Genomic DNA, 22,634 nt, shown 5'->3' with positions numbered 1-22,634 from the left:
AATGCCCTGTAACCTGTCAGTGCCAGCGAGGCCAGCAATGCCCTGTACCCTCTGTCAGTGCCAGCGAGGCCAGCAATGCCCTGTAACCTGTCAGTGCCAGCGAGGCCAGCAATGCCCTGTACCCTCTGTCAGTGCCAGCGAGGCCAGCAATGCCCTGTAACCTCTGTCAGTGCCAGCGAGGCCAGCAATGCCCTGTAACCTCTGTCAGTGCCAGCGAGGCCAGCAATGCCCTGTAACCTCTGTCAGTGCCAGCGAGGCCAGCATTGCCCTGTAACCTGTCAGTGCCAGCGAGGCCAGCAATGCCCTGTAACCTGTCAGTGCCAGCGAGGCCAGCAATGCCCTGTACCATCTGTCAGTGCCAGCGAGGCCAGCAATGCCCTGTACCCTCTGTCAGTGCCAGCGAGGCCAGCAATGCCCTGTAACCTGTCAGTGCCAGCGAGGCCAGCAATGCCCTGTAACCTGTCAGTGCCAGCGAGGCCAGCAATGCCCTGTAACCTGTCAGTGCCAGCGAGGCCAGCAATGCCCTGTACCATCTGTCAGTGCCAGCGAGGCCAGCAATGCCCTGTAACCTGTCAGTGCCAGCGAGGCCAGCAATGCCCTGTAACCTGTCAGTGCCAGCGAGGCCAGCAATGCCCTGTACCCTCTGTCAGTGCCAGCGAGGCCAGCAATGCCCTGTACCCTCTGTCAGTGCCAGCGAGGCCAGCAATGCCCTGTAACCTGTCAGTGCCAGCGAGGCCAGCAATGCCCTGTAACCTCTGTCAGTGCCAGCGAGGCCAGCAATGCCCTGTACCCTCTGTCAGTGCCAGCGAGGCCAGCAATGCCCTGTAACCTGTCAGTGCCAGCGAGGCCAGCAATGCCCTGTAACCTGTCAGTGCCAGCGAGGCCAGCAATGCCCTGTACCCTCTGTCAGTGCCAGCGAGGCCAGCAATGCCCTGTAACCTGTCAGTGCCAGCGAGGTCAGCAATGCCCTGTAACCTGTCAGTGCCAGCGAGGCCAGCAGTGCCCTGTAACTTCTGTCAGTGCCAGCGAGGCCAGCAATGCCCTGTAACCTGTCAGTGCCAGCGAGGCCAGCAATGCCCTGTACCCTCTATCAGTGCCAGCGAGGTCAGCAATGCCCTGTACCCTCTGTCAGTGCCAGCGAGGCCAGCAATGCCCTGTACCCTCTGTCAGTGCCAGCGAGGCCAGCAATGCCCTGTACCCTCTGTCAGTGCCAGCGAGGCCAGCAATGCCCTGTAACTTGTCAGTGCCAGCTAGGCCAGCAATGCCCTGTACCCTCTGTCAGTGCCAGCGAGGCCAGCAATGCCCTGTACCCTCTGTCAGTGCCAGCGAGGCCAGCAATGCCCTGTAACTTGTCAGTGCCAGCGAGGCCAGCAATGCCCTGTAACTTGTCAGTGCCAGCGAGGCCAGCAATGCCCTGTAACTTGTCAGTGCCAGCGAGGCCAGCAATGCCCTGTACCCTCTGTCAGTGCCAGCGAGGCCAGCAATGCCCTGTACCCTCTGTCAGTGCCAGCGAGGCCAGCAATGCCCTGTACCCTCTGTCAGTGCCAGCGAGGCCAGCAATGCCCTGTAACTTGTCAGTGCCAGCGAGGCCAGCAATGCCCTGTAACTTGTCAGTGCCAGCGAGGCCAGCAATGCCCTATACCCTCTGTCAGTGCCAGCGAGGCCAGCAATGCCCTGTAACCTGTCAGTGCCAGCGAGGCCAGCAATGCCCTGTAACCTGTCAGTGCCAGCGAGGCCAGCAATGCCCTGTACCCTCTGTCAGTGCCAGCAAGGCCAGCAATGCCCTGTAACTTGTCAGTGCCAGCGAGGCCAGCAATGCCCTGTAACCTGTCAGTGCCAGCGAGGCCAGCAATGCCCTGTAACCTGTCAGTGCCAGCGAGGCCAGCAGTGCCCTGTACCCTCTGTCAGTGCCAGCGAGGCCAGCAATGCCCTGTACCCTCTGTCAGTGCCAGCGAGGCCAGCAATGCCCTGTAACCTGTCAGTGCCAGCGAGGCCAGCAATGCCCTGTACCCTCTGTCAGTGCCAGCGAGGCCAGCAATGCCCTGTAACCTGTCAGTGCCAGCGAGGCCAGCAATGCCCTGTAACCTGTCAGTGCCAGCGAGGCCAGCAATGCCCTGTACCCTCTGTCAGTGCCAGCGAGGCCAGCAATGCCCTGTAACCTGTCAGTGCCAGCGAGGCCAGCAATGCCCTGTACCCTCTATCAGTGCCAGCGAGGCCAGCAATGCCCTGTACCCTCTGTCAGTGCCAGCGAGGCCAGCAATGCCCTGTACCCTCTGTCAGTGCCAGCGAGGCCAGCAATGCCCTGTACCCTCTGTCAGTGCCAGCGAGGCCAGCAATGCCCTGTAACCTGTCAGTGCCAGCGAGGCCAGCAATGCCCTGTAACCTGTCAGTGCCAGCGAGGCCAGCAATGCCCTGTAACCTGTCAGTGCCAGCGAGGCCAGCAATGCCCTGTACCCTCTATCAGTGCCAGCGAGGCCAGCAATGCCCTGTAACCTGTCAGTGCCAGCGAGGCCAGCAATGCCCTGTACCCTCTGTCAGTGCCAGCGAGGCCAGCAATGCCCTGTAACCTGTCAGTGCCAGCGAGGCCAGCAATGCCCTGTAACCTGTCAGTGCCAGCGAGGCCAGCAATGCCCTGTAACCTGTCAGTGCCAGCGAGGCCAGCAATGCCCTGTAACCTGTCAGTGCCAGCGAGGCCAGCAATGCCCTGTAACCTGTCAGTGCCAGCGAGGCCAGCAATGCCCTGTACCCTCTATCAGTGCCAGCGAGGCCAGCAATGCCCTGTAACCTGTCAGTGCCAGCGAGGCGAGCAATGCCCTGTACCCTCTGTCAGTGCCAGCGAGGCCAGCAATGCCCTGTAACCTGTCAGTGCCAGCGAGGCCAGCAATGCCCTGTAACCTGTCAGTGCCAGCGAGGCCAGCAATGCCCTGTAACCTGTCAGTGCCAGCGAGGCCAGCAATGCCCTGTAACCTGTCAGTGCCAGCGAGGCCAGCAATGCCCTGTAACCTGTCAGTGCCAGCGAGGCCAGCAATGCCCTGTAACCTGTCAGTGCCAGCGAGGCCAGCAATGCCCTGTACCCTCTGTCAGTGCCAGCGAGGCCAGCAATGCCCTGTACCCTCTGTCAGTGCCAGCGAGGCCAGCAGTGCCCTGCACTAAAGACTGCGCATTTGTAATGTATTACACAGAGCAGATAACAGACCACATAACCTGCTCCCTTGTAGCAGACACATCACAAACTTACAGCCGTGTAAGATTTATGCCTACGGGCTGGCGTAGTGTGCTGCTGGTTACACAGATATCTGGCTCACCCTGTTTCTCCAGACCTGACCTACATTTCCCTGTTATCTTCCCCCATTGCACAGCTGAGGCAAGGGACTGCATAACAAGCAGCCTGCCTGGGCATTGCTGAAAAGCCTATTCTCTCACGGGTCTCCTCTGTGCATCTTGCTTCCAGCCATTAACAGCCAGACACCATCTCCCTACATCCCCAACTCTCACATCAAAATCTGCCGTCGCAGTAGCGTGCCAACCAATTGATAACATATCACCGTCTCATCAAATGAGCTAATTTACCCCGCGGAGCGCAGAGATACCTCTTCAACTTCCAGTGTGTGTGTGTGTGTGTGTGTGTGTGTGTGTGTGTATATATGTATGTGTGTGTGTGTGTATATATGTATGTGTGTGTGTGTGTATGTGTGTATATGTGTGTATATGTGTGTATATGTGTGTATGTGTGTATATGTGTGTATGTTTGTATGTGTGTGTGTGTGTATGTGTGTGTGTGTGTGTGTATATATGTATGTGTGTGTGTGTGTGTATATATGTATGTGTGTGTGTGTGTGTGTGTGTGTGTGTATATATGTATGTGTGTGTGTGTGTGTGTGTGTATAACTTCACAATGATTTTAGGATTCCCTGCGTTTGCCCTTCTATTGAGATGTATATATTAAATATGCCTGTGTATTTATATTCTAAGACACGGAGTACAACGTTGGCCCCACATTAAAAATAAAATAACTATTCCTCCTTTGATTATATCGCTTAGAATAATATGAATAGGGATGGAGAAATACTGTTTGTATATAGAATCAACCATACTCTCTTTACAATATAAACCATGGGGATTATGATATGGATACTTGGAAAGGCCTAGAGAAAGGTCACATAGAACAATACCCGTCCCTGCTCCCCCACAAATACTTATGCTGTTACATCCTGTATATTTAATTGTAATTATTGTATGCGTTAATTGTAGGTGTATCTGCTCTTCCTTCAGTGTCAATTCTGCGGGATAGGGATACCGTGCTTCCTTGCGTATTAACCCATTCATGGCAAGCACATGCAATGCCCTGGGCCCTCTGGTATTGGAAGGCAATTGAACGACTACAGTGATATTCACTTTACTATTGCCACGACAAACCACTACCGTGGTTACGTGGCTCAATTAGCCCCAATCATGAAACCATCGGAGAGGTTTATCAAGTACAGTATTAATATCATCTAAATACCACAAGTGCAGGCAAAACCACTACTGCGGTTTAGTAAATAAAGGCTTACGTAATAAGACACCCGATTAAAGTCAAATCAATATTTTCCTGGCACACACCAATGCCCAAGATCTATCCCTCACACTTGCCCAAGTCTGTGCCAGCACACTGTGCTTCTTGCTCTTTAACAAGCATGTTCTCCAAATCCTTGGCTTCTACCAAGAGACAGAACTCCATCTCCACGCCATCATGACTGTGTGTCCGACTACACTGGATTCAGGACCATATTCACCAATTGGTGCTATTCTATAAGACACCTACTGGTGCAGGAAGAAACCATCCGGCCCTTTCATGTGAATGGGCAGTGAGGATTCTTCTGGCACAGGAAGGCGTTATACGGCAGAACACTGCTTAGTGAACCTGGGCCAGAGTCTCTTTTTCCTACATTCTCCAAACGACCATATTCTGCTGATAAAGATGATGAAGGCATGAAGTATATGCAATAGCCGGTAAACACCGTGCCAGACATCTCTTCCCAAACAGAAGCTCGGAGACCCTGTATCAAAAGAAGAACATTTTCTTTCAAAGTCCTAAAATAACAGATTCCACCAAGCACATGGCGACTGGTTAGGCACGACAACGCAATGCACTGCTGCTCTTCCTGGCAGTCAAAAGGGTCAATCTCCAGTTGCCGCCTCGTCTGGAAGGAACATGTGACGGTTTTTATTAGATAGGTTCGAGTACCCTCCAGCCCCAAATGGGTTAATGAAGACATCTCACCTTTAACACTAACCATGGCCATCCGAGAGGAAGAAACGCCCTGACCGTTGTGCGCTTCGCACGAAATAAATGTGGTTTGCCGAATCCCTGAGAATAAAATAATAATTCATTATGACATTACCTGGTTGCAAATAGGATGACTACTTTAAATAGGTTATTGATATTTTGTCCTTTTATTATATATTTAATTAAAAAAAACAAAAAAAAAACACACACACAAAGTTACTACCTTACAGGAAAACATTCACATTCCATTTTTTATTCATTGGGGCGTCACCTGCAGTGAAACGTTCCTCTGGGTTAATATGCGGATGCACATCTGCTCCATCACATCCGGTGACGCGAAATAACGTTAAATAATGCGCGCATCGTCTCCATAACCATTGTTTTGTATAGAGCTACCGTTAAGTGACGCGCCAGCGTTAACGCAATGTGGCAACGTCGGCTACATCTGCATTGGCCCTAAATTATAATGGATTATTATTTATTTATAAAATATTTTACCAGGAAGTAATACAATGAGAGTAACCTCTCGTTTTCAAGTACAACCTGCCTGGTGCAATAAAAATGCCAGTTCAATGGAGAAAAGGACCCGTCTTCTCAATAACACCGGCCATAAGTTTCAAAAGTCTGGGAACCCTGCATCAATCATACAAGTATCCTAGGCCTCAACCCTCTTACAATCTTATTCTACACCGGGAACAGAATAAACTCTTCCCTGGGGACCCTTGCAGAGCCTCCTCCTTGTCCCCCACCAGCAAGGCCATATGTCAGGAGTGGGCAACTCTAGACCAAGGGGCACAAACTTAATCCATCAATCAGTGGCCGCCATAGAATGAGCCACCTGTGCTGAAGCAGGGATATCCTGAGAACCTGACCTGTTGGTGGCCCTTGAGGACTGGAGTTGCCCACGACTGACCTAGTGAATAGGCTTCCCACCACACACCAAGGTGGAATCATGATCGAACTTAAAGGCTAGGATTAAGCACCTCACACGTACACCTAAAATATGGATCAAACACTCTCAGACATGTACCTATAGGAATCTGTAAACCGCTGGACTGAAACAGGATCATAAAAATCTACCACTATCAAGGTCATTAAATGTGCCCATAATCCCCCCCGTCCCCTTTTTATTTTCTGCAACTCCCTCCTCCCCCCTCACTGAAGTACCAATTCCATGCTGGCACAGCACCCGACACAAGTTATTCATGCAGAATGTGTCAGCTGCTCCCATACTGGTAGTAGACAAATAGATGGAGATATGTCTGTGTCATCTCAGGCATTATTAAAGCTATACAATAATAATCTAACCACAGCCCAAATATCTGCCCCGAATGGCCCACTTCGCCCGTCCAAAACACCAACACTGGAGTGGAATGATTGGTGTTTGGCGATTTGTGACCACTGGGGATTCCTCAAAATTTCCCTGAAGAGTAAGAGCAGTGGGAACCTGGAAATGTAGAGACCGGTCCATATATACTAAACTAGTCTTCTGCCATAAGACACCTTCCCAAGCTGGAGGACAACATCAGCCAGGAATGGGCTTGAAGGTGTCATTGAGCAGCAGAAGAAGGCTTAGTAAATATGACCCACAAAGCCTTATAGTCATATAAAAGGTGTAATCCCTCCTAGGATGTTGAAGGGGTTACATCTGGGTGTATAATGCATTTTACAAATAATCTGACACCTATAAGTATTATAAAATCATGTTTTAACGTTATTATGTAAACACGATGAGCGGACACTTGGGAGGGGTGTGATGTCCTCAGACTGCTCCCTTTTGTCTGATGTCAGCCTTTTGTCTGATGTCAGTGTGTGTTTAACAAGAGTTTGCACAGGCAGAGCCCCTTCTCTTCCTCTCCCCTTATCAGAGAGACAGAAAAAGAAAAGATAAAGACAGGAAAATAGAACCTTTATTTAACCAACAACCCCCTCCACAGAGGCAACTAAGAAAAGCGAAATATCATTATTTTCAAAAATAGCCAAATCTTTGCTTCTAAGGCTGAGGCCATAGAGGGGTCCAGCCGCGTTCCTCCGCGCTGACGCTGAGGCTCGCCTGCTTGGTCAGGAGTGATTCCATGGACTGGCAGGCAAGCCACTGTGCGCGATCGGGAGGCGGGGCAGTGACGTAGCTGGGCCAATAGCCCGCGAAGCGCCGATGTCAATGTCACAGCGTCAACGCCATGACGCTGCTTCGCGCTGATTGGGTGTTTTCAGCCGACAGCACGCTGAGAAACAGTTTCGGCTGTCGGCTGAATATCCCTGCGCCTCAGCACGCCTGCAGACGCTCGCGGAAGCCCCCTCTAAAGACATCCTCATTGAGGATGAGGGGGCTCAGCGCGGAGCGTCTGCGCGGCTTCTCCCTCTATGGACCCAGCCTAACATGCCTAAATTAGTTTTAGGAAGACAATTGGCTTGCTGAATTGTTTAACTATACAAATTCTCCCATGCACCTTACCATTGGTTACACACATTCTTTAGGACTACGTCCAAGGTGAGCGGCCCGATCAAGCTTATTGTATCTAAGCATTGTTGAATTGTTTGCAATAACATTTTTTTGGGGCTGGCTATGATGGATTGCACCTTCAAGCATACAGTACATTACGTTCATATGCTTGTGTGTTGGGGAATGTAACCAACAAGACGCTTATGCAACTGCTTCTTTGCCGAAGGCCTAGAACCAACACAATCTCTAACAGTTTGAAGCCTTTCCATTGTTTTCATGCTCTTGCACGTTACAGAACACAGCACATTGGACCATTTCCAAATCCTTGTAGTGTTTCAACGTGCCAGAATGCCTCTACACGCCCAGCCCTGCGTGTGCGCCTCTCCGCGCTCAACAAGTCTTAGCTGGGAGTGCCTTTAAATCTTACACAATTCCAAGGCTATCCCCAACTTCAGAGAGAACAATGAACGACTCCAGCGACCACCGTGTGTTCTTGTGCATATCGCAGGAAGGGGATGGGAAGGGCAGAGGAAAGGGATAGTGAGGGAGACAAAGGCAGAAGGACCGAGACGGGATAACTGCACAGAAAAATTTGATTTTGACACCGGCAGAGAAACAGACTTATGATGAGAATGTGCATTCTGGACAGTGACAGAGGAGGGAGGTCGCCATGTTGAGACTAAGGGACAGTGAGGATGTGCGTTGCTGTAAGGCGAGTGTAGTAAGAAACTCCTTCAGTTTCCCCGAGCACTAGTACATTGCCCTGGCTGCTGATACCAAATAGGTTTGAGCGACATGCATCTGAAGTGGTTTTTGGATGGTCCGTATATTGTACTGTACGTAGCCACACCATCTACCTATGCAAACTCTTCTCTAATATTTAGGGTTGTGTTAGTGGTCAACCATGCAGAATGGCAACAACCAGGGCACTATCACACTGAGACTTCCATTGAAGTCAATCGGAGTTTCCATGTGATAATCCCCCGATGAACACAATCGCAGATTATTAAATACCCCCAAAAAAGATTACTCCCACTCTCCATTTAAAACTCAGCATTATCCTCCTTTATTATTTATTTTAAACTCAGGTGGTTTTGTCCTCTTTTAGTCATTGCGTTGACCTAACAAATCTACAAACCAATGTACAATATACAGTGTACTTTTCGCTCTGTCCTTATATTTGACTATTAATCAGAACAGTTTATAACCGCAGATCTATTAGAGGCAATCTAAGCAGCACTTAAAAAAACTAAAAAAAAAAACTTTTTTTAAAAATATATATGCAGGCTTTCATTATCTTTATTGAAAATGAATTACCTAAGCTGCCGTTCAATTTGTTCTCCCGTGATCGGTCAGCAAAGATCCTGCATCTCAGGGTTCATTAAATGGTTGACTTTCAGTTTCAAATCAATCCTTCTGTCAGTGTAACTCAGCAGCTACAATGTATCCTGATATTACTAAAGGTAACATTAGCTATTATTACAGTTTACAACTCAAACTGCTGGGAATATTGGCAACAAATGATCACAAACAGGAAACACATGGGGTGGGTCTTGAGGACTGGAGTTGGCTACCTCTGGCCTGATGGATTAGAGCCATTTAGAAAATCTGGGTCAAAGTGAGGAATGTATAACTGGTATTCAGAATGTAATGTTTTAATTACACCCAGTCTGCAAAAAATACTTTACACGCAGCTAAAACTGGTTTTGCAAAACCTGATCCACCTTCCGTATCTTAAGAGAGATAATTGTGCTATTGACACCTCTTGTAAAACACCTGGGGGATCGGGGCATGTCACCCGTCTGGATCTAAAAACACCTGGGGGATCGGGGCATGTCACCCGTCTGGATCTAAAAACACCTTGGGGATCGGGGCATGTCACCCGTCTGGATCTAAAAACACCTGGGGGATCGGGGCATGCAACCCGTCTGGATCTAAAAACACCTGGAGGACCGGGGCAGGTCACACGTCTGGATCTAAAACCACCTGGGGGATCGGGGCAGGTCACACGTCTGGATCTATGAACACCTGGGGGATCGGGCATGTCACCCGCCTGGATCTAAAAACACCCCGTTCTGTTCTCATTTTAGTTCCCAAGCAATTAACTGACTAAAGAGGCAATCCAAGCAATTTACAAAAAAATACAAAAGTAATCTATTGTTTTAATTACCTTTATTGAAAAATAATTACCTAAGATGCCGATCGATTGATTCTCCCACGATCTAGCAGCAAAATCCTGCATCCAAGGGTTCATTAAATGGCTGCCTTTCAGTTTCAAATCAATCCTTCTGTCAGTGTAACTAAGCAGCTAAAATGTTTTTATATTACTATGGTAACATTATCTATTATTACAGTTTAAACTGCTGGGAATATTGGCAACAAATTATCACAAACAGGAAAGTGTTGCAAAGATCTTGCACTGCTGGGAAAGTGTTTAAAACCTGCTATGGAAATCAAAGGATGCTCAGTATATTAAAAACGGCACTAAGGGTTGAATTTAAAAAAATAAAATAAAAATATGTAGTAAGTTATCTAATACTACGGAACTAAATTTAATTAAAAAAACCCCACTAAGATATTGCTTGGATTACATAGTTTACATAGTAGATGGAGGTTGAAAAAAAAACATGCGTCTATCAAGTTCAACCTGTGCTAAATTTAGACGACAGATACTTTATCGTACAGTATATCCGTACTTCGAGTATATTGATCCAGAGGAAGGCAAACAAAAAACCCCAGTGAAATATAATCCAATGATCTCATTTGAGAAAAAGAAATTCCTTCCTGACTCCAAGAATTGGCGATCAGATTAATCCCTGGATCAACATCCTTCCCATGTTTACTTATTTGGTGTATCCCTGTATACCTTTCCTTTCTAAAAAGATGTCAAACTTTTTTTTTTTTTAGCAAATCTATTGTATCTGCCATCACAGTCTCCATGGGTAATGAGTTCCACATTTTAGCTACTCTTACTGTAAAGAACCCTTTCCTTTGTTGCCGGTGAAATCTCCTTTCCTCCAACCTAAAGGGATGCCCCCGAGTCCTTTGTACTGCCCGTGGGATGAATAGTTCTTTTGAAACCTCCTTGTACTGTCCCTGAATATATTTGTTTATAGTTATCATATCCAGTCTTAGACGCATCTTTTCTAATGTAAATAAATCTAATTTAGCTAGCCTCTCCTCATAAGTTAGATTGCCCATCCCCTTTATTAATTTGGTGGCTCTTTTCTGCACTCTCTAGTTCCATAATGTCTTTTCTAAGGAGTGGTGTCCAAAAACAGTACTCCATATTCAAGGTGTGGTCTTACTAATGCTTTGTAAAGGGGCATAATTATGTTTACTTCCCTTCCATCCATTGCCCGTTTGATGCAAGATAAGATCTTGTTTGCCTTTGCAGCTACTGCATGACTTTGGGCAGTATTGCTAAGCCTGCTGTCTACAAGCACTCCTAAATCCTTCTCCATCAAGGAATCCCCCAATTTATCCCCATTTAATGTGTAAGTCGCCAGTTTATTCTTGCATCCCAAATGCATAACCTTACATTTATCTGTATGAAACCTCATCTGCCATTTACCTGCCCACGTTTCCAGTCTCTCCAAGTCCTTCTGGAGAGAAATTACATCCTGCTCTGATTCTACTACCTTACACAATTTAGTATCATCAGCAAAGATGGAGACTTTGCTCTCAATGCCAAACTCAAGGTCATTAATAAACAAGTTAAAAAGCAGGGGTCCCAGTACCGATCCTTGAGGTTCTCCACTCACGACCTTAGCCCATCCTGAACAAGTTCCATTTATGACAACCCTCTGTCTGTCCTTCATCCAATTTTTCCTTTAAAAGCACAATTTAACGCAGCAAGATGGAACGAAGATGAATAAACAGTGAAAGCCCTCGCTCTATAACCCCACAATATGGTTTGAACATCTATTTTGGACTAATTAATGATGAAGAAATAAAAATGTTTATTTTATTAGAAACACTTTGTAACAAACGTAACAATTTAATTGGCTTCCTTAAACATACATAACCTTGCTTAAAGAAAGTATTTGGATGCTTTGGTTTCAATGGAAGTTAAGCGCAAATTCCTTTTGTTCAGGGCTTCTGAACAGAGAAGTGTTTGTCTATCAAGTGTTTCCTTTACCCGTATCCGACCCTGTGCTTGTGAGACAACGAATAGAGCTGCAGTCATCCTAAGGCTGCGGCCCCGCTGCCTGCGCTGCACGCGCGTCTGCGAGGCTGGCGGCGCGTGCAGCCGTGTCCCCCGGTCTGCAGAGAGCTTCAAAGGAAAGACAGGGGGGGGCATGACGGGGGAGCGGCCGTGACGTCACCCGGCAGGTTTGCCCTCATTGGCTGAACCGCCAGGGGGCGTGGCCTAGCGCTCCGTCGCGACTCATGCTCTCAATTTTCTTGAGCAGGAGTTTGTCGGCGCAGCGGCCCCCCCTCCTCGCAGCGGGCCGTGCCCCATTGTGGGGAGGCTCTTCTCCCTGCAGCGTCCGCCACAGCGGGGACCTGGCCTAAGGAAGCCTGCTGCACCGCACACTGAATAAAGAGCTGGACCAGGAGTGGCCAACGCCAGTCCTCAAGGGACACCAACAGGTCTGGTTTTCAGGAGATCCCTGCTTCAGCACAGGTGGCTCAAACAGTGGCTCAATCGAAGACTGAGCCATATGTGCTGAAGCTGGGATATCCTGAAAACCTAACCTGTTGGTGGCCCTTTTCGGACTGGAGTTGGCCACTCCTGAGCCAAACAGATAAGAGGCCCCAAACAGGACCTTCCTCCCAATCCCCTGCCCTCTGCACCTACAAATCTATCTTACCTGACACAGGGAGAAAAGATGGAGAACCTTCCGGTGTCCGTTCCACTTTGGATTGTCCCATAAACCAGAGAATTGTTAGCGGCTCTGGGGGTCCGACAGCAGCGCAGGACATATTGAAGGGGGAGTTCGGGAATACAGCCAGATCCTTCGGCTCAAGGGTAAAATATGGGACACCTGGGTACCATTAAAAAAACAAACAAAGGATTACATTCTGTTAACATTTTATGGCAGATGATAAAACAAAATATCTAAAAAAAAATTAAAAAGAAAGGGGTTTTCACCAATATTTCCAACTAATGACTGTGGGGAAACTCAGTTGAGCGTGCATTGTATCCCGCAGTTTGGGGGTGCTTCACCATCCTCCCTTATGGGTTTTTGCACACGGATTGCCATTTAAGTCAATGGCAGGTAACATTGCCTGGCAGAGCAATCTCCCGTATCAGATGTTAGTAAACACCAGCATTTCTGATTAAACATCTCATGTGGCTGCCCCACCCATTTGTAATATAAATCAATATCGAGAATGACCATTGTAAATACTTTCAATTGTCCAAAAGGTTTTTATAGTTGGAGAGGGGAGACTGAAAACATATTAGCAGCCGGACCCCCCAAAAATTCAACTGTTACTTGAACTTTATTCCACCCTGTAACGGGGACTTATCCCTGTTGAAGACACTGCCTCTAAATCCGGCAGGGAGCCGGTTAAGTGCAGCCAGGCAATTGTAGAGGAGGTAATTTGAGACACAGGACAGAGATTGTCCTCAGCATACAAGGTGCTGGCAAGAGGAAAGAGGTCTTGAGTGCACCGGGTACTGGGCATTGAAAACAAGACAGAACCTCTTTTCCTGAACACAGGACCCAGGAACCTGCCAGGGGCTGGTCCCTCCAACACACCACTGACCTGAAGGGCCACCTGCTTTAAGGTACCGCTGAGACTTTGGGGTGGTATACTGGCAAGGGGCTTTCCCCCCCAGTCTTACAGATAGGGACTGGGGAGTGTGTTAGCCCTTACACAGGGATAGGCGTTTGTTTTTGTTTTTTGTATATTTTTGTTTGCTGTGTTGTTTAAAGGAAAGGCAATTAAAGCCTTATGTTAATTTCACCCTAAAAACGGTCTCCATTTTGCATACCTCTGCACCCATCTCTTACACACCCTTTCTAAACACGAACAGAAAAATAGGTCCACGGGGCAGGGAGGGAGAAACCACCCAAAACAAAACACTGCAATAACATGCAAACACAGGCGTGTTTCATTTCGGCTGTCTTATAGTGTCAAATAGTCCAATTTTGTCTGCTACTTTTAAAGTTTATTTGATCATTGAAAACATAATACGCAGTTATGGTCTATCAAGCTTTTAATGCGTATGATCAGTTTTAATGTGATTTGCACCAAGTTGTAATTGTTATGATACTAAAATAAAAACATTTTTACCATATAAGGTTATTTGAATTTAAAGATTGATGGGGAATACAGAGAAATTAATAAGGGCGCATAGGGGGGAGGGGAGGGGGGGGAAGTACAAATAAATGTCAAATTAAGTTAGGCACATTACAATATTAGATCAATCTAATTTCTATTTTGTTGATCTAATTTTGTATTTTAGAGAGACAATTCATCTATTAAGGTAATTTTAAGGTAAACTTTATTATAGAATATACTCCTGCAGTTAATGATCGAATTAGTAGCTCAGAAAACAATGTGGAGCGGTTTCAGTGATCATGGAGGAGACACAAGAAAATCTCAATGATGGCAGTTTTTCCATCACTATTGTGGTTCTAAACACCCAAATGTCCATCATGTGGACCATGACGGTCGGCCTACCTTCCACCATGATCCAAATATCATCCGACACAGCCTTTACTCCATTGTTCTCTGCCTCACACCAGTATTTGCCAGCACTGGGGCGCTCCATGTTTTTCAAGCTGAAGGAGCAGACGGTGCTGTTAGACATGACACGTCAACACAACTGGGAAAGAAAACCCAGTGCTACACACGAGGAAGCCAATATATTACAGTGTAGAAGAGTACAGACATTACTTAAAAGCATGTCAAAAGGTGTTCAAATTAGCACTTTCATTGTAATTTGTAGAATAAGAACAGAACTGCAGTTAAATAATCACGCAGCCTGCCATACGAAGGTTTTTTCCCCAAAAAACTGTGAGTGCGCCATATCAACAATATCACATGGAAATCCCCGTTGAAGTAAACTCAATGGGGCTTCCCGTGCGATCGTGCCGAAACGTCACCTCTTGCAGTTTATGCAATAAGCCCTATGGCTCAGATATAAAAGGTCAAATGAATAGATCGTAAAGTGTCGTAGCACCACACAGGATATGGCCCACAAGCCCAAGCCAAAGATGTGAAGTCAATGAACAAATGGGCACACACAAAATTTATATTCACTTCGTATAGGTCTGTGTGTATTACTGATGATTCCTAGCAGCAAAGGAGTCTGGGAATTGTCGTTCTGCTCTACTCTCGACATTAAACACAGTAAGATCAAATACTCTATGTGCATGTGACTGGAAGTTTGGGTACGTCATGTTGGGGCAGTCTGATTACCAGCACTTAAAAGCGTGGATGCAGTTAATTGGTCCCCCTACATGGGAAGGTTGGTAATGACTGCGGAGGTTACAATGCCGGCTACTCATACACAGCTCATTACCTTTGGAATCAGTCTGGTCAGATACAGTACCTGAGAAAGCTGATCCAGTGATCCTCATCCACAGGAATGTACATCTGGTCAGCGCTTTGCACAGGCACACCATCCTTCAGCCACTGAATCTCCGGTTCCTCCATCCCCTCCAGGCTGCAGTTCAGCTTGACCTCATGACCCTGAGACACGGTCAGGTTGAATCCATGACTCGTGAACTGTAATCCGGTCTTCCCTCCTAGCCACACAGAGAGAGAGAGCGAGAGAGAGGGCAGAGAATAGTTCCCGGTGGTGTGGTGTGGTGTATAAACGCATTTGAATGGTTAAAATTCGAAATCATTGGTAAAAAGGGAGTTGGTGTCACCGAAACCCTGTGTGATAACAAGGTTCCAATTTGGCTGGAACTGCTTGTGATCTCCAGTCCAGTACTGGTGTCGCCAAGTGGACACGATCCATCTTAAAACTAAACACCTAAAACTCGCTCCTTATTAATACACTTTTTGGTTCTCCTGTGCGGTGTGAGAAATTCTTGGCAAGATTTACAGGAATCCAGTTTGTTCACTTAAATGAAGCATTTTAATTATTTTTAATGATAAACATGCACATTCAAGCGAGATCAAGATAACGCCGACATGTTCACCCTTTTCACATCATTTACAATGCATCCCGGTATTCTCTGTGGCAGTAAAGAGGTTAGTACACTGGGAACTCCCTGGTGACCGACGGCCCTCTATGTATTTTTAATCATATAATGTACCCAGCACGTGTTCAGAAAGAATATCCACCAATACTGGAAAATTAAAAAATTTAAAAAAATGGGGAAATAGTGAATACAATGTAAAAGTGAACATTACTGTAGCACAGAAGAATCCCTGCAGACCGTACAATTTTGAGTTTTAATCTGTGAATCCCCCTGCTGTTCTCTAAGATTGTTCCTCCTGGGCAAAGTAGGTGAGAGAAGGAGAATTCCATGAGTCACTGTATATTTTTGGCTTATCCTTCTCATCCCTCCGTCAGAAACCACGGTTAGCAAGAATATTTATGTCACTCGCACGAACCAACAGCCAAAGCCAGGAAGACGTCAATGAAAGCTGATGGTGAGAAAAGCACTTCCGTTCTAATCCCATGAACATGCTGCTCTGCGTAACGATGACGCATGAGACGCACATTAGGCTGAGCTCAGGCAGAAGGCGATGCGAGGTGCGCGCGACGTCCATCGCAAATTTGGGTTGTGCAGTGGGAGTTTTCAAACTGAAAACGCCACCGGTGGCAAAGTGCAGCGTTGTCGCTGCGAAATTTTGCCGGCAGAATCCAAATTGAAGTTTGGGGCTACAGTCGCGTGACGCGAGCTGGTTCAGCCAATAAAGGCGAACCAGGTCCGTGACGCGTTCGTTACATGCCCCGCCACGCCCCCAAACGCCGCGATTTGGCTCCTGCAGTTTGAGCACAGATCGCTGGTCTGCAGAAGCGAGCGGCGGGGGCGCAGACGCTAGCAAGTAGGCGTAGCAGCCTGTCTGAGCGAGCCCTTATACCATGATAATATATCCGTGAAGTGTGCGAGGTGCAGGGAGGGAAAAATACCAGGCGACCGTGTTGGTGTCGCAATGTCAGTTACCGCCGCGACCGAGAGCAGCGCATCCTATGCTGCTTTACCAGCGCAAAGCAGGAGAGCGCACGCTGCTCACGACCACACTGCGCCGCTTAATCTGGAGTTGGGGTGAAGGGGTTGGTTTCGGAGAGTGGGTAGGAGGGAGGTGGAGCGTTCTGGGTACTACCCTCAATTGTCACATGTCTCACACTGGGAGTGGAAAGAGACAACGTTCCCTCCCTCCCAATTTTGCCTGTCATCCAAGTTTTTTTAAATATTTTCACACACACACACACACACACACACACACACACACACACACACACACACACACACACACACACACACACACCTTTCCCCTGTCTTCGTATATACACATAGAAGGATGTGGAATTCCTGGCTTTCTTCTTGCGTGTGTAAAGTTTACATATAGGTTTATTAGACTATTAAATATCCATAACAGTCGGGGGGGGGGCAAAAATGTTTAGAAGACTCAATTGCAATATAAGGTAAAGATTCACATATTTGTAACACTGCTTAGAAAGGACGTTTACAGATTAATTAAAAAAAAATATTGTTAGTAGATACATTGTATCTATGGGAAAGCAGCAGAGACTTCCACTATTCAATTCCCTAAGGCTGCGTCCATGCACCCGAAGACCGCGCGGAGGCAGACACCCGCGCGTAGCGGGAGTGTTTCCTGGCCATGCTAGACGTGATGGGGGTGGGCGTGTCTGGGGTCTGGCCGCGAAGTCACGGAGCTGGTTCGCCCTCATTGGGTGAACCGCTCACGTGACCTGGCCATCGCGCTGTGGAATCAAATTGAACTGATTCCTCGCAGCTGAAGAAGAATCTTTAAGGTTGGAAGAAAAGTTGTCCTGGAACCTGTCTATTTTCCCTGTTCTGAGGCTGCTATCACTCCTCAGTGTTACGATATTACATATGTAACTATTTCCTTGGCTTCTCAGCCAGTTGCCTTGGCAACGCCCCCTTTTCTCTGTTAGTTGGGCTGCCCCCTCCTCCCCCTGCTAGTTGGCACAGCCTGACTATTTACTGTTTGTTTTCAGCCAACAGCCATCTTGAACAGTCACATCACTTATCTCCTCTGGTAAAGTGATTGTAATTTACCTATCCCTATAACTTGCATTTTCCTATTTGCCTTTCTAGTCCCCCAATCACCTCCATTGCTCCCATGCCACAGTGTTTTCCCCAGTATCTTATTCCCTTTTTATTAGTATTGTTGTGTCCAATAAACACTTCAGCAATTAAGAAGCTTCTCCTTGCTTAATATATGGGATCGAGTTGAGCTGTCTGCCCCTACTCACTTGCCACAGTGAGCCTGGGACAGAACAGAAGTCATCCAAACTGATGGCAGCATGTTTATTTTTAAGGTGGGATCATGAACAATATAAATCAGGGGAGGCTAACTCCAGTCTTCAAGGGACCCCAACCGGTCAGGTTTTCAGGCTATCCCAGCTTCAGCACAGGCGGCTCAGTCATTATGAGACGAGCACACAAAAATGCTGCAGCAAAACACATGGGGTGTGTGACATACAGTATGCAGTGCCAGAATGGTTATATTTTAAGTGCTTCTTCGAATTGAACCCTTCAAGCACTGCATAGAAGTCACACCCCCATGCGCTTGGCTGCAGATTTGTTGTTTGCTCGACTATGCCGTGGAAGAAATACTCTGCTATGTATGATATAGGCAGTGTAGGACCTACTGAAATGGGATTACTGTGACGTCGTTGTTGGCGTAAAATAATTTTGGACAATGTATTGAACTAAATGACCCATATTTATGAAGTATGAATATAGATAAAATACATATTAATGTACTAAATGATTGGTCATTGGATGGAGCATTGAGGCCTTTTTGTGTCTTGTTCTATACATTTTGGTCACTACCCAGTAGCACACCAAATGACACACAAAATGCTATATACTGTATTATGATGCTTTGACCAAAGGGTTTAACATAATAACCAAGAAAATATTATTATTGAAGTATTTAACTTTATTTTATTACCATATATGTTTTGTCAATTGGATATAGCATTGGGCATTTTGTTGTATACATTTGCCATGCTCAGTAGCATTCCTGTTGAATATATATATATATATATATATATATATATATATATATATTAATTATAGTATTGGGGTTCGATCTTGCTGGGAATGTGTGTCAGATATAGATATAAAATCAAAAATTAATAGACGATACCGTATTTGTGGCCTTCTAAATGCTTTTATTTGTGCGAGTTTGAGAGATACACTGATCTCTTCTTCCGGCGATGTTACAATGAATAAAGCAAGCAAGGATTTTACTTAAAACAGTCTGGAATGTTATCTGTGACTAAAACCTATCCCTCCCCCCTGTGCTGTATGCAATTTATGACTTGGTGTTAAATAGTCCCTGATTGATAGTGATGTAAGAGTGCGTGTGTATGTATGTAAATATAAATGTATAAAGCACCTACAGTGTATACAGCGCTTTACAAAAGGTGTGTGTGGAGTGGGAGTGTATACCAATGGTGTGGGTAGGTGTGGAAATGTAAGAGGGTGTTGCATTACTCAAAGTGTGTGTAGATACTATGTGGTCCCTAATGGTATATAGGGATGGAAATACAAATACTCTATGTATGTGTAAGAGACAGCTGTGTGTGCATACATATAGCGCAGTATGTATAGACATGGTCTTTAGCACTCATGGGAAGAGAGTTCTCGTGTCAGTAGTGACTCATGAAACTGCAGTCTCGGTTTAGGCCACCGCTAAGTGTCCCAAACAGTTGCATACATTTGTATTCATGCAACCGTCTCTCTTTCGGTGTTCTAAGATTACCTTCGAGTACGGCCACCTTCAGATCGTTCATATTATGGCCAGAGTCAGAGAAATGTTAGCCGACAGGACTGTCTCTTGTTCTGCGTGTGATGCTGTGGCGATGCAGAATCATTCTCTTGTTTAACCCCTGTCCCGTCTCACCTATGTAGTAGCAGCCCCCTGGGCATTTCATGCACATGATGAGGTATATGACATTGCTGGAGGAACAGGTGAACCTTCCTCTGATTTTGTACTCCAGATTCCTCTGTGGTATTTGTATTGTACCTGCTGTGTGGAGCATTGCGCAGGTTTTGCATCTTGCGTCCTGGCATGGTCTTGTCCCGCATTCAGTTGTAGTGTTGAATACTTTACTTCTCACCATCATTTTCTTGAGATTATGAGGTTGTCTGTATGAAAATAAGGGTGTTTCAGGGAAGACCTGTGTCAGTCTTGTATCCTCCTGGAGAATGGGTTGTAGTTCCCTGGCGATCTAGCGTAGGGCTTCTAGGTGTGGGTTATATGTGACCACCAAAAAGTACCCTGTCGCTTGTCTCTTTCTGTCTGTATTCAAGGAGATCACTTCTTGGTATTCTGGTGGATTTACTGGTCTACAATTCTGTGGTTATATCCACGGTTTATGAAATCCGATCTCAAGACCACTATTACTATAAAGAACAACCAACTACAGACTTCTGTATACCGCAAACCTACAGACAGAGCCAGCTATTTGAGGGACAACAGCTTCCACCCGACACACTAAGCATGCAACCATCTACAGTCAAGCCATACGATACAACCGAATATGCTCCGACACAGCAGACAGAGGCCAGCGGATTACAGCCTTGAGATCGGATTTCATAAACTGTGCCAGGTCACATCTACCTGTAACAACTGAATGACTGCAAAACATTGCAATGCTTCAAGGAAACATACGCCCCAGCATGCGGATTCTGATTATCTGAGTGTATTTTTACCCTTTCCGAGCCCTTTTCTTAGAGAATGTAGAACTGAATAGTCCAGAGTCACTATTCTTGGAATATTGATTGGGCATCACAGAAACTCCAGGCCATGCAATCCACAGTAATAACCGTCCCTCTCAAGACTGGCGTGTTTATTAGTGTTTGGAAGTGGTTAGAGGACATTATTGGCAGTAAGGGCACCAGCTGCTTATAAATAAAGTATGACAATAGCCATCATTTACAGGAGGTGAAATAATAATCTTCCTTTTTATCCTAGAGAGATTATACGTTTGATCAATAGTTTTCAGCAGTGTCCTCAAGAAGAACGTGACCGATCGGGTGTTAGGTATTGGTTTACAAATGAATGGCCTATTAGTTGGCTAAGCGTAATCTCGCACCGGTTAATTCATTGGTAACAAACACTGCTTTAGACAATTAGAATTGCCTTGTTAATAATAATAATAATAATAACAATAATATGTTCTTGTATAGCGCTACTAGTTTTACGCAGCGCTTTACAGAGACATTTTGCAGACACAGGTCCCTGCCCCGTGGAGCTTACAATCTATGTTTTTGGTGCCTGAGGCACAGCGAGATAAAGTGACTTGCCCAAGGTCACAAGGAGCCAACACCGGGAATTGAACCAGGCTCCTCTGCTTCAAACTCTCAGTGCCAGTCAGTGTCATTACTCACTGAGCCACTCCCTCACTTTATATTGCAATGCGTTTGCTTAGCTGTTCAGAGTTAAGTAAAGCCATACTCCAGCACTCAAAGAAGCATCACTACAACTAACTAAAGTACCACAGCAATGCATTACCACAAGGAAATCGCCAAGGAGGGTTTATGATGACCTACTGTACCTACCCCGTTTCCCCTAAACTAGTGCCGTCTGTGTACACAGAGCTGTGTGATTTTTATACTGTACCAACTAAGTCTTCCCACTTCAGAGGCCAGACTTAAGCCAATGCTTTAATATCTGCTAACGTGGGGCCAGGTGATTGCCCATAAAGGCTGCGACTTGTGTGGTTGTTGCTTCAATCAATAGCAGAATTAAGCATTAGAATTCCCTGGCCTATCCCAGTAGCCCTCATGGTCCTTTGGTGCAGCCTATAATAATGATGGGCACCACCCATTCCAAGTAAACCCCAGGCTCTTCATTCTGTGCCAGCTTCAGCCAGTCCTGGTGTCATTGCTCATGGTGGGAAGCAGAGGAGAGACAGGGGCCAGGCAGTCACTCAATACAAATCCATGACTGACCTCTACGGCTAGGAAGTCCATGCCACATAATTGTCTGAAATCGCTGTCTGATGGTCATCCAGTAATGACAGCCCCCTGACCCCGAAGCTATGAGTGCAAGTCGTCACTCCACATAAAACCAGGACTGTTTTAGCTTCTTCTACAGGACATAAAAAGTCAGGCGGTCACCCTATATAATGCCAGGGCTGCCCGAGTGTCTTAGGTGATCGGGTTCCATGTAGTTCCACTACTGTATACAATAATGGTGGGCAACTCCAGCCCTCCAGGGCCACCAACAGGTCATGTTTTAAGGATATCCCTGCTTCAGCACAGGTGGCTCAATCTTCGACTGAGCCACCTGTGCTGAAGCGGGGATAGCCTGAAAACATCACCTGTTGGTGGCCCTGGAGGACTGGAGTTGCCCAATTCTGGTATGCAAGATCAAGACCCTACGAACCTATTCTAGTCTATAGCCAGGTGGTCACCTTATATAAAACCAATGCCCCTCTTCAATATGCTATGGTCATCTCTCCCAGGCTAGAAAAGAGTTGAGCTCCCTTCATATGAATGGGACAAAAATCTTCTCCAGCACAGAGAGACTGGTTTCATCGCATATTGACTACGGACTGCAAGCTTCTTGCTAATAATGTGAGCCTACGTGGGAGCACAAAGTGCAACACTGAGCCAAGTGCTGACGTTTAAACTTGGATCGGGTCTCCGACAGCAGTTCACGCTGCACAGAATCTCATTAGGATGTTCTAGATACAGAGGGCTCAGATCCCAGCCACCTATATTTAAAGGAGCAGAAAGCACACACATTTGAGCTGTTGGTGGATTGAAGAAA

At 46.4% G+C, this 22,634-nt stretch overlaps 1 protein-coding gene across 1 annotated transcript in view; it reads right to left on the bottom strand.

Moving 5' to 3' along the window:
- The window catches only part of TYRO3 (TYRO3 protein tyrosine kinase), an 87,163-nt gene that overhangs the window by 57,912 nt on the left and 6,617 nt on the right, over positions 1-22,634 (bottom strand). The window contains exons 2-5 of the mRNA XM_075614303.1: positions 15,226-15,421; positions 14,352-14,452; positions 12,530-12,703; positions 5,264-5,350 (exon numbers count right to left, since the gene is read on the bottom strand). Coding sequence (XP_075470418.1) covers positions 5,264-5,350; positions 12,530-12,703; positions 14,352-14,452; positions 15,226-15,421 — 558 coding nt within the window. The remainder of the gene's footprint in view (positions 1-5,263; positions 5,351-12,529; positions 12,704-14,351; positions 14,453-15,225; positions 15,422-22,634) is intronic.

Source organism: Ascaphus truei, chromosome 9, assembly GCF_040206685.1.
Source record: "Ascaphus truei isolate aAscTru1 chromosome 9, aAscTru1.hap1, whole genome shotgun sequence".
In the NCBI taxonomy this organism is placed as follows: domain Eukaryota; kingdom Metazoa; phylum Chordata; class Amphibia; order Anura; family Ascaphidae; genus Ascaphus; species Ascaphus truei.
The sequence above is the reverse complement of the archived record's forward strand: the minus strand, read 5'-3'. Positions and strand labels throughout refer to the sequence as shown.